The following is a 16,331-nucleotide window of genomic DNA, read 5'->3' on the forward strand; positions in this document are numbered from 1 at the left end:
CACACAGCGAGGCCTGGAACAGTGTGGTTACTACCACAAAAATAGCATCTTAGAAATAAGATTAAAGAAGTTTCTTATAAACTTATTCACAGAGTTTATCCAGCAAGTCATTACTCACAAAATGTAAACAAGGTATAAATGTAAATTGTACTTATTGTAATGAATATGAGGAAACTGCCTTGTGCATGTTCAGTTACACTGTGGGGTGAGGTCCAGAAGTTTATTAGGGAGAATATTCAGTGTTTAAAACATTTTTCACTCTTATGGGAAAATATACTTTTTGGTTTAACTGACTATCCTGATGAAAAAGAACAGTGCTTTTATTTAATTAATTTACAGATTCTGTTGACCAAATTTCACATTCATAAATGTAAATTTAGCAATAAAAATGGTTTTGTTAACTGAAATATGTGTTTATATTGACCGTATCAGAGACTCTGTGAACAAAAAAGCTGTACTTTCCTCCCCCTGGCAATTGTTTTGTTTGTTGTATTTTGTATTTCCATGTTTATCTTTTTCTTTTTTTTTTACTTTTTTGTTTCTTGATAACATGTTGTATGTTATACCCCCCCCCCCCCCCCTCCCCCAAGGCTTCATTTTGAACAACTTTAAAGGTGATTTTCTCAATATTTAGATTTTTTTGCTCCCTCAGATTCTCAGATTTTCAAACAGTTGTATCTCAGACAGATATTGTCCTCCGAACAAACCACACATCAATGAGAGATGACTTATTCAGCTTCAGATGATGTGTACATCTCAGTTTTGAAAAACCCTGACCCTTCTGACAGGTCTTGTGCTCCAGGATCTCATATACTTGGATATATTAATAATTTGTATTTATTTGCTGCTCCAAGAGTGTTCATAGTTCAACGGACACGTCTCTGTCCAGCCAGTAAACCTTCCTGCTGTTATCTATGTAGTTTATGAATAAATGATGCCGTTTTAACGTGTTTCTTGGACTGTCACCAGTTTTGACCGCACTGTCATCCGCCATCGAGCCGCTCTGCAGATATCGCGAGAGTTCCGAGTCATAGCTCGTATGTAGCTTAGAGTTCTACAGATCTCGCGAGAATGTAGAGCGACACTATCTTCTTTTGCTCAAGACCAAACTATGTTTATACAGTACGGAGCATTGATAAAACACGCTGAAATGTTAATAACTTGTATTTTACTTACATACTGAAACGACGTTTTGTGGAAAGAGTGTTTAGAATCAGAGAGTTTTATTGCCAAGTATGTTTGCACATGCAAGGAGTTTGTCTTCGTGTCTGAAGATTATATTTATCTATAAAAACATAATAATCCTTTTGTGTCAGTTTGATGCAGCTTATTGTGTTTGCTATTATTTAAGACCCTCAGATACAATACATTCGAAGCTAACTTTCAGATTATTCATTCAGATTCTGATTAAATGAGATATCAAATAAATAAATAAGTAAAACATCCTGATGCTCTTTACATATTTATATAATTATGTTTTCAATTGTCTCATTCGTTGTTAATGAATTGTTTATATTACACTTTTGTCTTTCTCTCTTTAATATATATATATATATATATATAAAATAAAGCAAAACAAAAAACTATTTTTCAGACTGAGCTCAGGCTTCTTGTTTTGAAGTGTTATTCAGACTACATGAAATAAAACAACAACCAAAATACAAAGTGCAAAAAACAAAACTGAACTAAAATAATAAAAAAACTGAAATTAAAATAAACAAACATAATATAAACTAAATAGAAAAATTTCTATTGTTTTTATAAGTTTCTCGTTTAGTGTTCTAGGGTTATTTTTATATAATGTTATTGTTTTTAATGACTGCTCTCTGCCTCCCTCTAGCGCCCGCCCCACGCCCCGCCCTACGCCCCGCCCTCCTCACTTCCGCCACGCCCCTGTTATTCTATATTTGGCCATGCCTTACTAAAGCGCCAGTGATTGGTCTGTGCGGCATCGCAGCGGAATGACCCGGATATGCAAGCAGGGTCCCGGATGAGGAAGTGCAGCGCTGACAGGGCTGGGTTCCGTTAGAGAGTCGAAGCCGAACTGCGTCCAGAGCGACCCAAACCGAGCCGCACCGCACCGCGACCCGAACCCGCCTCCGCCGCTTCAGTCCCGCAGAAACCGCCACCGAGCGCCGCAGTCATGGTAAGATCCGCCGCGCGCGCGAGCTGAGGCGAGCCGATGGCCGTTTTAGGAAGAGACGCGCAGCGCTCCCGGAACCCGAGCCCTAGACCACTATTATAACACCACAACACGCGCTAAAACACCCGAAATAAACACCCCGCGAGCACTGAGCGCTGCAGGCCTAGTGTCTGTCTCAGATGTGCTCCGTGTTAGAGGCTTCTGAGGGGTCTATAGATCGTGTTTGTGTTCTCAGGGGTCTAGGGTTCGTCGCATTGGTGTTTGTTTGTTGTAGCTTTATTCTGTGTAGTTCTCGAACCTTAAGTTTATTTTTAGGGCTGTTAGGGTCATTTGGTGGTCAGTGTTTGAGGTTTTAGTATTTATATATCGTAGTATCGATCTATCGGAGTTGAGTGTTTGTTGGTTTGGTGTTTTTAGAGCTGTTTTGATTTTAATATTGTAGTATTCAGGGCTGGTTTGAGGGTTTACGGATTGACTTTAGGGTTATAGTGTGTGTTGTTCAGATGTTTTGGGGTTTAGCAGTGTTTATGTATCTGCTAACTGTCAAATGGGTTTTTTAGTGTTTGGTTAGAATAATTTAATATTGTGTTTTCTTTGATGTAGTTCAGTATTTGAGAGTTTAGTATTTAAGAATCTTATGTTTGAGTTTTCCTGTCAGATGGGTTTTAGTGTTTAATGGGTGAGTGTTTGTTTGGTTTAATGTTGGGTTATGTGTTTATGTTTTATTTGTTGTTTGGATACCTGTAATCTGTGTTTACAGTGCGCCAGGCTCATCATTTGATCATTTTTATAGCATAAACACCATCAAACCGCTGAAAGCTTGGGATCCTCCAGTGTTTCTCTGTCCTGGACTGCTATTGGCTCATCTGTGTTCGGTGGGAGGGGCTTGCGATAGGTCAGTCAGGCGGTCATTAAACGGTAATCACTAATATCAGGATTTCTTTGTCCATCAGTGTTCAGGGCTGGTCTGAGGATGTTTGAAGGGTCGAGTACTAGACTTCACTAGGGCTTTAATATTGTGCTTTAATAGAGTTAGTAGATGAGTATTCATGTCTCTGATATTTGAGTTTAACCCTCAGAAGGTGTTAGCGTTTGAGTATTTGTTTGGTGTTTTCTTGGATTTGAGACTTTAATATTTTAGGGTTTATCTTCAGAGTCAGTTTTCAAGGGTTTATTATTTAAGAGCGCGGTGTTAAATGTGTTGAGTATTGGATTGGTTTACTCTTTGTTTGTTTGTTTATGCTTTGGGTGTTTTTGTTTCACTTTTGAAAATGGAGAGATGTGTTCAAATTCTGCACAGAGAAGTGTTTATGTTGGCGTTTAGTATTGATCTGCTTTAATGTGTAGTATTTGAAGTAGTGTGGGGTTCAGTGGTTTAGTGTTTGAACATGTCACTATTAGACTTGGCTTAGGGTTTATTCTTGGGTCAGTATTTGAGGATTTAGTATTTGTTCTCGAGTGTAATGTTGGTTTAGTTTATGGTTTCTGTATTTGCTGTTTTAGGGGTGTTTGTTGGGGGTGTTTATCATTGAGGGTTTTGATTCGTCGTAGATCGATGTGTAACTCCGGATCATTGACAGAAGTGATCTGTGTTGGTGTTATATCAGTATTCACTCATCAGTCAGTTATTCCAGAGTCTCAGTATTGTGAGGATGTTATGGGAAGAGACTCCGGGTTCACTTCAGATGTTCTCAGAGACAGCGAGAGTTTAGACGCTCTCAGACGTCACGGAGCAGCTGGGGTGTGTCTGCTGTGACCTTTGACCCCTCACACACACACACACACACACGTGTAAACCTGGCGTCAGGAGCACGAGGTGTCGCCGTGACTCTCTCAGTTCTCAAGACCTTTGTGTTTTAGTGTTCACTCTGAAAGACAGCAGTCACCCGTTAAAGCGGAGCAGATGACAAACAGGAAGTTAGAGGACGTTTGTTGTTCTTGGCCTAAGCCAGAGTTTCCCATACCAGATTAAAATAGCCACACATTAACTTGGACAGTGTTAATAATCATACAGCATCTAACTCAAATACAGCAAGCTTCCGCTCAGGGGTTCATTTATTACTGATGTCAGTACTCTAACGTTAACTTGGACAGAAATGTTGAACGTTGAAGTTTCAGCCAAAGATACTGTGTTTTTTCATTGATTAAAATAAAGATGTATTTTTCATATAACTTTACATTTCTAATTTCCATACAAATGTAAGGTTTTAATCTAGTATTTGTTGGTCCAACTGTATTTCAAACATTTTATTTCAGTTATTTGCCATGGCAACATTTCTAATTTTAGAAATCTTCTTTTTGTATTAGTTTGATTTTTTCAATTAATTGTAAAAGAGAATAGTTTATTTTAGTCCTTGGACTTGAAATGCCATCTATCTGAACATGACTGTGCTGTTTGAGCTGATCTGAGACTGTAGTTGTATTGTAATGTTTAGTGTGCGACTGATATAGTTCTGATGTTGTTTTGTAAAGCAGGGTGGATGATGCTGATATAAAGATCATATCATTGTATTTACTTTAATCAAATATTAGAAAATGGATAAATTAAATGTGTAAAATAAAGAGAGAGTGTGAGCAGTGTGCGCTCTGTGCTGTCAAAATAAAAGTCCTGTCTCGGATGTGTCGGCCAATCAGAAGAGAGATATATCCATCTGTGTTCTGTGTGAATCTGTGTTAAAGTGTAATGTATTTCTGTGATGCTCCGCTGTATTTCCAGCATCATCAGTGTCACATGATCTTCAGAAGTCCTCTGATGTGATGGTTTACTGGTTCAGGATGAGCAGAAGCTGAATGTGTGTGTGTGTGTGTTTCTGCAGAACGAGCAGCAGTTGGACTGTGCTCTGGACCTGATGAGACGTCTGCCTCCACAGCAGATCGAGAAGAACCTCAGCGACCTCATCGACCTGGTCAGTGTGTGTGTGTGTGTGTGTGTGTGTTAGCAGTTATTAGCGTCAGTGTCAGTCACACAGCAAGCACTCAGGTGTTTCTCAGGTCTGACAGGAGTGTGTGTGTGTGTGTGTGTCAGGTGCCCAGTCTGTGTGAAGACCTGCTGTCGTCGGTGGATCAGCCGCTGAAGATCGCTCGTGATAAAGTGGTGGGGAAAGACTATCTGCTGTGTGACTACAACCGTGATGGAGACTCCTACAGGTGCGCTCACACACACACACACACACACACACAGTGTCTCCGGCTACACAAGGTGCAGCACTGAGTGCTTGTTTGTCTCAGGTCTCCGTGGAGTAATAAATACGAGCCTCCGATCGATGATGGAGCCATGCCCTCGGCTCGACTGCGTAAGCTGGAGGTGGAGGCCAACAACGCCTTCGACCAGTACAGAGACCTGTGAGTACACGCCCCCGTGCTCTGATTGGCCGAGAGCCGTGACTGACACACCCTCTCTCTCTCAGGTACTTCGAGGGCGGGGTTTCCTCCGTCTACCTGTGGGATCTGGACCACGGATTCGCCGGAGTCATCCTCATCAAGAAAGCTGGAGACGGCTCCAAGAAGATCAAGGGATGCTGGGACTCCATCCACGTGGTGGAGGTGCAGGTGAGAGTCATTAAGAGTCTGAGGCTGTTTGTAGTGTGGTGGTGTGTGTGTGAAGCATGTGTGTGTGTGTGTGTGTTCCAGGAGAAGTCGAGCGGCCGCACGGCTCATTATAAACTCACGTCTACAGTCATGCTGTGGCTCCAGACCACCAAAACCGGCTCTGGCACCATGAACCTGGGCGGCAGTCTCACCCGACAGGTACCGCTCCCCCCCCCCGCTCCTCTTATAGTGCTCAGGGAGTCATGTGACCGCCTCGGGTTACCCTCCGTGTGTGTGTGTGTGTGTGTGTGTGCAGATGGAGAAAGACGAGACGGTCGGTGAATCCTCTCCTCACATCGCTAACATCGGACGCCTGGTGGAGGTGACTCTCTCTCTCTCTCACACACACGCTAGTTTAGCTCACACGTGTCGTCACACACACTCAAACTCTCTCTCTGTGTGTGTGTCAGGACATGGAGAACAAGATCCGCTCCACTCTCAACGAGATCTACTTCGGGAAGACCAAGGACATCGTCAACGGCCTGAGGTGCGTCTCACGACTCCAAACACTGCATGAACTAAAACTACATCTTCTACAAACAAGCCTTATACACATGCTCAGAGATAATACAGATCTGAAAGGTCAAGGTCATTCAGATTCAGAATGACTGAGGGTGTAACAGCAGTAGACTTGTATTAACTAGATCTATAAATGAACCGCATCTCTCCGTCTGTCAGCGTGGAGCACACGTGAAAGATCACACACAGCAGCTCTTCACAGGTTTATTATTGCATTACGCTGCTTTTCCTGTGTTTTCTGTGTAATCATAGACACGTTTGACTCTTGCAGCGTCTCCAGAGACGTCTAAAAACACATGTTTCAGTTATTTATTTGTTATTTAGTTTGTTTTGGGCTGTGCACTTCAGGTGCTGCGCAGGTATATAAGTACAAGTGTGTAATATTGTAAGACTACACCGTTCAGGTTCTGTATATTATTATTGTATTAATAGTAAGTGATTGAGTGAGCTCATGAAGTAAACTCATTCAGACAGTAACCTCCGAATGAGCGAGTCTTCTGGAATGAATCATTTAAAGAACTGGTTCATAAGAGTCATTTGTTTATGAATCAGACAGCCAGCACAAACACTGAATATAATGACGTGTTTTTCTTCTATGAATCAGAAAATTGACTTCTTACCCAGCTTCCACGTCTCTCATATAAATGTCCAATACAGTTGTTTTGGCTTATTGAGTCACTTTATTACATCAACAAATATACTTACTTAATATTTAATGTTTTATTTATTAGTATTATTTTGTTTACAGGTTCAGATTTAAATTCATCACAGATTGACTAAAGACTCAGATTCATTACAGATTCACGGTAGAGTCCTATGCATTAGTTGCGGTTTCCTCCTGTTTTGACTGTCTGTCTGTGGTTCTGTGGTTCTGGGGCTCCAGATCGATCGAGTCTCTTCCTGATAATCAAAAGTACCGTCAGCTGCAGAGGGAGCTCTCTCAGGTTCTGACCCAGCGTCAGATCTACATCGACTAGGGTCAGAGATGTCTGTGTGTGTCCGCCTGCACACCTCCTTAACAGAGACACTAACTGCATGCAGTGCATTCTGGGTACTGCTCATCAGTATTAACCAGTGTTCATAGACCTCCCGTGTGGTTTAATCTGTAGTGTCATGCAGTCGATTCACTTTTACTGCACAGCTGGTTTCTCAGGGTTTACATGGCTCCTTAAAAGCCTATAAAAAGTCTTAAATCTTAAATCGAATAATAAACGTTTTAAGCATTATGAAGCACCAATGATCTCTTTGAATGAGCAGCTGAAGTAATAAAGCGTAGACATTTGAATATAAGAGATCTGATTGACTTGAATACACACGTCTTGAGTGTTTACTGATGTGAGTTTGCCTGCTTAATGAAGTGTGTATCTGAGATCAGGTGGTATGTGTTTGTTGTTTAACAGCATGTGGAGTTGATGTGAGATCTCTCCTGAAGCCTGTTCTCCGTCTGCTGATGAACTAAACCCGTCTCTCTTCCCTCGTGTGTTTCAGGAGCGTTCAGATGCTGGCGGATAAATCGAAGCAGGAGGCTCTGAAGAACGACCTGATGCACGCTCTTAACCAGCGCAGCAAACAGCAGAGCTAGAGACCATCTCTCTCTCTCTCTCTCTCTCTCTCTCTCTCTCTCTCTCCACCTCACCACTGTCTCCGTCTGTGCTAAACTAAGGAAAAAGGAGAAAAGGCTACGCTTCTTGTTTTTGTATTTGGGCTCGTATCACCTCACCCGTCTCTCTCTCTCTCTCTGTAATCATGTAGTATTAAGACAGCGTCTGATTGGCTCTCGGTGACATCATCGCAGTGGGGCGGAGCTTTTCTCTTGCCATCAGAAGAACACGTTTTCTTGTAGTGTCACGCGTCAGGAATAAACGAGGAGCGGGTGATTATATTAATATAAATCTATATATAAATATCCACACGTATGTATGTATTCTGATCATTGTCTTGCTGTTAATATTAAAACTTGTGCTCGAGTCCATGCAGACGAGTGTGTGTTTAACGTCATGTTTTTAACGTGTCATGATGCAGTAAACATACTCTCCTCTCTGTCCATCTGGGAGCGTCAGACGGTTTCCTTCTTTTCTTTGGGTTGGATAATTATTTGTCAAGTTCACATTTTTTTCTTTAGGTCTTTTTTTGCTTTTGTTTTTTTTGTAAAGCTTACGGTTTATGTTGTATTAGGGCCTCCAGCAACAATAAAAAACAGGAAAAACTGACCCTGCGTGCTATCTTTGTGTTGTGTAAAACTGGTTTTCTCACAGGTCATTGTGCAGCTCCGTCACGATCACTCTCTTCTCACTTCATCAGCTACAGGTAATCAGTATTTCAGGAACTTTTATTCGTTTCTCTAAGTAGCCCTGTCATTATCACAAATCACACACTTGTCGCTTTGAATGCTCTGGTGATTTAATCTTAATAGAAGGAATAATCACATGAAGTTGAGAAGAGATTTACAGATTCAGATCGCAGTGAGACAAATCTTTATAGTTTTTATAAACAGGGAAGCTTAATCGTGCTGAATCGTGATTTACTGAAGGTTACTTGTGGTGTACCACAGGGCTCAGTGTTAGGCACTGCCTACATGTTTTGCACTGTATATAAATGATATTTGTAAGGTGTCTTGAGTATTGAAAGATGTCATTTTGTGATTAGATAAATTGGTGTGGAAAACATTTGGAACAAGCCTGCGTTTAAATGAGCATTTTAAAGAAATGGTTTGATGCTAACCGGCTATTAATGAATTTTAGTAAAACAAAGTATGTTATTTAATAATCTGCAAACTGCTAATCAAGTGAAAAACTGTGTTTTAAAATATATCACACTCATTCAGAACTCAAACCCCAGGTTTCTGTGAGGTGAACGGAAGCAAGGACAGCAGAGGGCGCCAGAACAACACCAACACTTCCGGAGTTTACTAAAAACATGTAAAAAGCTCAAGAGTTCTGTCACACGAAACATACTAAATACTCTCTGACTTGAAGCGCCTCTTTCACTGATGAATTAAATGCGTGTTAATCGTGGGTTTAAATGCATGACTTGTATTTGTGCGTTTATACATGAGTGTTGTGTTTACAATCCACAAATAATACACACAGATTATGATAAATAATAAAACAAATATTTGTTTAAATGGTTAAAAGTTGATGCTTGTAATGTAATTTCTGCGATAGTTTCTATTGTTTGTCAGCATGGAGACTCCGCACAAACTCTGAGGAGATAAACTGGTTTAATAGGGCTTGAGCGCCGCGTTGCATTCTGGGACCTGGCGGCCATGTTGATGGCCTCGTGAATGTAAACATACAGCAAGTAGAACGAGAAGAAGCAGAGTTGGGAGAAAGAAAAAATATGTTAAAATCGTGAAAAGGTTGAGGGATTTATAGGGATACGCTAAATAGGGATGCCAGGGACCGGTATGTGGACAAAATCTGCACTATTAACGGTTTGGATCCATATCAAATTCCCAACAAATAGTGGAGTACCGACAGAGACTTGCTGCCGCACTTTTGCATTCCAGATATATTCAGATATTACAGATATCTTCTGCTCCCTTGTTTGTCTTGTGAGCGCCTACACTTCACAATAGCTGAAGCTACAAGTCATTGGAGTCTCATGTGCAGTTCACAAATGGATGGGTTCAGGAGCTGCAGATCATAAAGCTGGTGTATACAGTAATCCGGATGAAGGTAAGCTGTGTTCTAGCTGCTAGTTGTGTGCTAACAACCCTTCACACATGGACTTTTATCTGTGTTTCAAAGGTGTAGTTAGTGACTGTCAACCCTCCCGTTTTGTTCCGGGGTTCTCGTGTATTTGAGCTGTTTTCCCGCTGTCTTCCCGGTTTAGTGTTTCCTGTAAAATATCCCGTCAGCCCTTGCCCTTCAGTGAAACAGATGTTCAAAGCATTACTTGAAAGCACAGCCGGTGTTGTGTAATATTCGGTGACGCTGGGCGGAGCTTACATGAATATTCATGAGTTTCCTGTTTCGCGGTAAAGCGACTCTGACAATATTAGTGCGTTGAAAATTAAACACAAACGATTTTCAAAATATGTTTTAGCATAGAATGGCATCATGCTTAGTTTATTGTTGTTTTTATTACTATTTTCAATATGCAAAATAGTTTATAGATTGTGTTATGGTTAGTGATTGTTGTAATGATTTACCTGAACTAGCCTCCAAATGAGCCTACAATGAAGCAGTTTTATAATGTTCTTATTTGACATAAAATGTGTCTTTTAATAACTTTGACAAAATGTATGTGTTGTGTCATAATAAAATGTATGATGATTATTCTGTGTAATTTTTAATCGTTTACTCAATCATTCAAAACATGTTTTTAATAACAAAGCAAAAGCTGGATGAGCTGAATAAACATTAATCTCTGTATTTATTATTTTATTTATTTGCCCCCAAAATTATACATTTAGTATACAATGCACAATATAGTTAAAACAAGATGCAAAAATCTCTTAATAAACGTTATTTTTGTCTTTAATCATAAACTTCATTGTGGTGCACTTGAAAATCATCTGGACTCAAATGTGTTTTGGTCAAGCTTTGAAACTCACAATCTTGCAGTACTTTAATAATGTTTTGCTTATTTTCTACAATCTTATAACAATTCAAATGTTTTGTAGTTTAATAACAAATGGCTAAATCAAAACATACAGTAGTTTGTATATTCTCATTTCAAAGATAAAAGTAGATTGCTTTGCTGAATAAAGACTTCAGCTGATTCTGTGTTAAAGGTTTTATTAACAGATGTGAAGGCATTACATAAATGAGATTTAATACACACCTGTATGAATATAAAAGACATGTTTAAAAAAGAAAACTGCTGAAAGCTACAGAAGGGTTTACTTGTATATGTGTTTAGGGACAGGTCTACTGATCCACACAAGCAAACATGTTATATGATTTCTGCTGTAAGTCAATTATTAAATACATTATTAAAGTAGATTCCTATAAGAACAACTAATGGCAAACAGAGATTTAAAGACCACGAGAAAACTCAATGAAATCAGTCTGAATGTTGGGAGAAGAAACATGATTATACCACTGCAGAATAAACCATTCAAGAATAACCAACATGTTTTTAATATTAATATATCCACCAACATGATCTTTCTTACAAAAGCCTCTATCAGTGAAACATGTTTTATTAGGTTGTGCTTGGTTTGATTATCTTCGATTATCTTGATTTTCAAAAGTGTGGATTTCAGGAATGAAATGTAGTAAAACTGGTTAATAATACAACACTTGTATCAAATAGCAGGCTTTAGGTTTTATTTTGTATATGATTTGTTTAACTATTGTTTAACAGTGATAAAGTACACACTCTGTTGGTCATCTTCCACCATCCCCTGCATCAGATAAACAAATAAAATCAAATAAAAAGTTAATTCTGAGAAGGTTTACCCATGTATGTGTGCAATATTGTCTCATATATAGCTTGAGAAATAAGTCCCTCACTAGAAGATCTTCTGAACTAGGAACAAATATCAGTCTCTGCTGATTTATAACAGATATATCAATCACAAACCGCTTCTCCACATCAACTGTAGGATGTCATGCACTTCCTTCTGACGCCTTTTAAGAGAGAAAAAAAAAGATAAATAGTTGTTACTTCATAAGAGTCTTTATATCCTTCTTTATTTCTCAGCTTACAGTGAGTTTGTAGCAAGTTTGTGCCATCATATACACAACATTAAACACATACTTATCAGATGACATGCTTTTAAAAGTGAAACAGAGGAATATGATGAAATATTTAACATCTGCTTAACAACAGCAAACAATGAATAACATTAAGTGCACAAATAATTATATTCTACGTTTGCTTCTCTTCATCCGAAGCTGAACCGTAATTAACCTCACGTTACCTTGTTGAACAGTTTGTGTGATCCGGTGCAAACGCACTAATATTGTCAGAGTCGCTGTAACGTGAAACAGGAAACTCATGAATATTCACGTAAGCTCCGCCCACAGCGTCACCGAGAAGCTCAGAAACCCAATATATTACACAACACCGGCTCCAGATCTTTGGTTAGAGGCTCCTTTATAAAAGGATAAAGAGATTTCACTGGCTTTTAGGAACATTTCTGACTGACTCCTACAGAGGCACAAACAACCAGTCTATAACTTATATTAAATACAGCAAATACAATAACATTTAACTGTTAGAATCTTTCAAATAAACAAAATGAACTATAACCTCTGAAACCCCACAAACAAGATGAATAAGAATTTGAACAGAACTGTTAACATGCAGACATGTTCTCCTTGGAAAAGTGACTTGATAAAAGCTAGATGTAGAAATGAGAGGTTGTATGAGTGATTCCTGTGTGTGCTAGCGATCGATCCGCTAGCTGCTGGTCTCATAAACAGATCTGCAGACACATACAGCTGGTTTCAGCTCCACACAGATCTCAGAGCTGTGTTTGAACACTTCTGAACCCAGCCGGACGTGATGACTGCTCGGAGCACGATATTAAACACACACTTCTGTTTAATAACTGCTCAGAGGAGATCATAGCAGAACACACACGGTACAGCAGTGATCCGTGACACATGTTTCTGATTGAACACTGAGCCTGTTCTTCACGAATCCTCAGCTTGACCCGTGTTCAACATCGAGCACTGCTCTCTAATCACTGTCAGAGGGATCTAGTGATATCAGTAAACTACAGACCATACACACTTCTCCTGGATGTTCAACCGTCCCTGACCTGACACGGTCCCACAGGGAAGCAGACGCTCATTCAGCTCTATAACACACACATGATGTGATGTGATGAGAGTGTGTTCAGTGCTCGCTGAAGATCTGCTCCATCATGTGAGATGTGTTAAACAACAGACTGAACTATCACTCAGTAAGACCAGACACCGGAGACCCTCGATCAGTTTCAGCAACTCTGATGAATAAACACAAGGTGACAAGCATTAGTATTCCAGAATCCAGTGCTTATAAATATAGGAAGAAATGACAACGCAGAACAAATCGACAGAAATGGCACAAATAAAGTGGCACACTTCCACCAATGCAAAAAACATCCACAATGCTAAATTATATTGCTCACAACACACGTACACACACACACACACACACACACACACACACTCTCACTCACACACACACACGCACACACACACACACACACACGCACACACACACACACACACACACACACACACACACACACACACAGAAGTCATGTGGTTTACCATGCTTACTGCCTGCAATGCATTGTAATGTAACATCATTGAAAAACAGGAAAAAAAATGCTAAACTTTGACAAAAAGTATGTTATTTTTGTTATAATTGTGATTTTATAATATTTAGATATGAATCCAACTGAATCCAGCTTGTGAAAAGATATCTTTCAGCTAGTCACATAGCATATAGTACATAGTGGAGCTCTATAGCAAAAAATGGGTATAACTGTTACATGAAATCATTTAAAATGATCCATGTTATCCCATGAATGAAAGTTAGAAATCTGGGTCTTTTATAAAGGGAAGTTTACATCAAATGCTGTTTTTTTGTAAAAAGCCTATTTAAATAAATATTTATTTATTTATTTATAGAAATGTAAAAGATATCATAAATCCTCCAAAAACTGCACAAATGTTGAGTAAAAACATTAACAAACAGAGTAAAATTACATTTGTAAACCTATAATCTTGTTACAGAATGAAATGTTATTGTCTGGGGTCTCTGGAGACAGGAGTGTGGACAGGAAATGAAGAGCATCAGAGGGTCAGGTGACGGTGAACTGCACGGTCATGATCTGTGAGTGTTCTCTCAGTCTCGTGTGTGAAACCAGCAGCTCACTGATCTTTGATTTGAGATGATTTCATTTAGATGGGATGTTTCTGTTGGTTTCCACTGCAGACGATCCTGTCCTGCACTTACACAGTATAAACTCTGTCAGATTAACCCATTAAAACACAGTGTGTGCTCTCTTCACAACACCGTATGTCTCTTGTGTTTGTGCTGAATCATTACTGAAGATCTCTGATAAAGGTGGAATCATCTTTATATCGCTGGACTCTTGCTGTCAGAGGGGTAACAGAATGAGACTCAGTGAAGTGTTTATCTGTCATGTGTGATGTGAAGTGTTTCTCTATATTATCTCTCCAGTGTAAAGACAGCTGAAGAAGCGTGTAGTGCTCCGTGTGAACACACACACACCAGATCCTCCATGATATCCTCCGGTGCGGTCCTTCACTGTGACCTGCTCATTCTTCAGGACGAGTGTGTGTCCAGTCCGGGGCTCAAACAGCTGGACACTGGTCATCCGGATCATCCCAGGTGTCAGTTCTGCAGTTCATCTACACAAGTTTGGAAATGATGTGTGAATTAAACCTAGTTTAGATGACAACTACACTGCACAAAAGTGTTTATTAATGCTTGTGTCTTGTTTTCTAGAATAAATATCTGAACGCTCTTGAATCAAGAAGCATGTACTTAAGATTTTAAGTCTTGTGTTCTAAAAGAAATTATAAGCATTTGTGTTCATTTTTGGTTAGAATTAGCACAAATATCTGCAATGGGAAAGCAGATAAACGCGAGTATATTTTCTGTCCTCACTGGCAGATCTTTGTTCTGAAACTGAAGTGAAAGCACATCACTCACAGCAGTGTTATCTCAGCCATGGAGAAACTCTCTCATTCACATCTGCTTATTAATCTTTCATTCTTACAGTGCTTCTTCTGTCTCTGAATGTGAACGAGCAGAAATCTGTAAGAAACGCATCGATGATGAAAGTGTGTGTTATTTTCAGCACAAACAACACGTTCAGAGCAGAATGCAGCACTTTTATCTTTTAATGCTGACAGTGTTAATAGTTTGGCGTGTGGTGAGGATAAAAGAAGTTTGCACACTTTGAAACTCTCCTGATATTTTATGTTTTATGTTTTAACTTTGTGATTAACTAGCGTGGAGGATTGACATCAGATTAATGTGTGTACATTTCAGTTCATTCAAATAACAAATAACAAAAACGTTTAAAATGGTATTTTACTAAAGTTGCTGTGACCTGTAGTATACTGTATTTGTATTTATGTATTTTTTACTGTAACTGACAGATTCCAGCCCAAAATACCCATCCCAGAAGTGGACGGGACGGGACGGGATCTCCCCAGTGATTCCCTGTAATCAGCACATCCTCACTGATGAACCCATGCAGTCCAGCTGCTCTGTGTCTGGGAGGGTCAAAGGTCAGGTCATCTCTGTTCAGTTCTCCACACACGGTTCGGCACGCGCTGAGACCGCTGTTCAACCTAAATCTGACACAGCATCTGGAATATTGTTTACTATGAATAACACGTGAAACAAACAGAGTTCAGCTAATATATGTTTCTGCTGATGGAAGCTTCTGGATTCCCAGACATTACCCTGGACAAATCAAATCGTTCTGTGGCTGTTATTCTGTTGTTCTGCGGAGCTTCTCTCACGAAAACTAATTCCTCGTATGTGTGAACACCTGGCATTAAAGCTCTTTCTGATTACTTTATTCAGCTTCTGTACCTAAAAACTAATGCAAGACCTGCCTAAAAAAGTTTATTTTATTTGTATCTTTACTCTATTGTATTTATTCCTGCTGCTGCTACTAGTTAGAATATTCTTAATAATACGATTATATTTATATATTATTATTATTATTATTATTATTATTATTATTATTATTATTATTTTAAAGTATAGAGCACATACAACGGTACCGAAACCGTGACTCTAAAATCATGAAACAAACCAAACTGTGAAAAAGTAGAACTGTTTCACCCTAATATTTACATAATTTATTTATAAAATCTATTAAATAAATAATAATATTACAAACGTATATAATGATAGAAGTTCAAACTAGCACTCTGTTTTACATATGGGGATACAGTATTTTTTAGTGCCAAACTTGACCAGATTTTCCATTTCCAGCCTATAATATGTAGCCTAGTGTACAATGTGTATTAATTTATTTTGAAGGTGATGAAGAAAGCAACATTATCACTAGTGCTGTAAGTGATCCTGCTGTTGAACAAGACACTTCAGCTTTTGAGTCAGAGCACAAACCTTCAGCTACAGTTTG

The 16,331-nt window shown here is 39.2% G+C and overlaps 1 protein-coding gene and 1 long non-coding RNA gene across 3 annotated transcripts; both read left to right on the forward strand.

Moving 5' to 3' along the window:
- The first annotated feature begins 1,973 nt into the window (after positions 1-1,973).
- Positions 1,974-8,460, forward strand: LOC113039353 (F-actin-capping protein subunit beta isoforms 1 and 2). 2 transcript variants are annotated; one of them, XM_026197253.1, is made up of 10 exons: positions 1,974-2,146; positions 4,960-5,049; positions 5,169-5,290; positions 5,372-5,485; positions 5,551-5,692; positions 5,774-5,890; positions 5,988-6,053; positions 6,142-6,218; positions 7,134-7,228; positions 7,739-8,460. In XM_026197253.1, the coding sequence occupies exons 1-9, from the start codon at positions 2,144-2,146 to the stop codon at positions 7,225-7,227; spliced, it is 825 nt and encodes a 274-aa protein (XP_026053038.1). In that variant the 5' UTR covers positions 1,974-2,143; the 3' UTR covers position 7,228; positions 7,739-8,460. The 2 variants fall into 2 exon arrangements, with proteins under 2 accessions (XP_026053038.1, XP_026053037.1); XM_026197252.1 differs by lacking the exon at positions 7,134-7,228.
- Positions 8,461-13,977: 5,517 nt separating this feature from the next.
- LOC113039380 (uncharacterized) lies at positions 13,978-15,726 on the forward strand. The gene is made up of 3 exons (XR_003274966.1): positions 13,978-14,032; positions 14,384-14,554; positions 15,331-15,726. It is a non-coding gene; the product is annotated as an uncharacterized LOC113039380 (long non-coding RNA).
- The last annotated feature ends 605 nt before the right edge of the window (positions 15,727-16,331 follow it).

This window comes from Carassius auratus, chromosome 22, assembly GCF_003368295.1.
Source record: "Carassius auratus strain Wakin chromosome 22, ASM336829v1, whole genome shotgun sequence".
Classification (NCBI taxonomy): domain Eukaryota; kingdom Metazoa; phylum Chordata; class Actinopteri; order Cypriniformes; family Cyprinidae; genus Carassius; species Carassius auratus.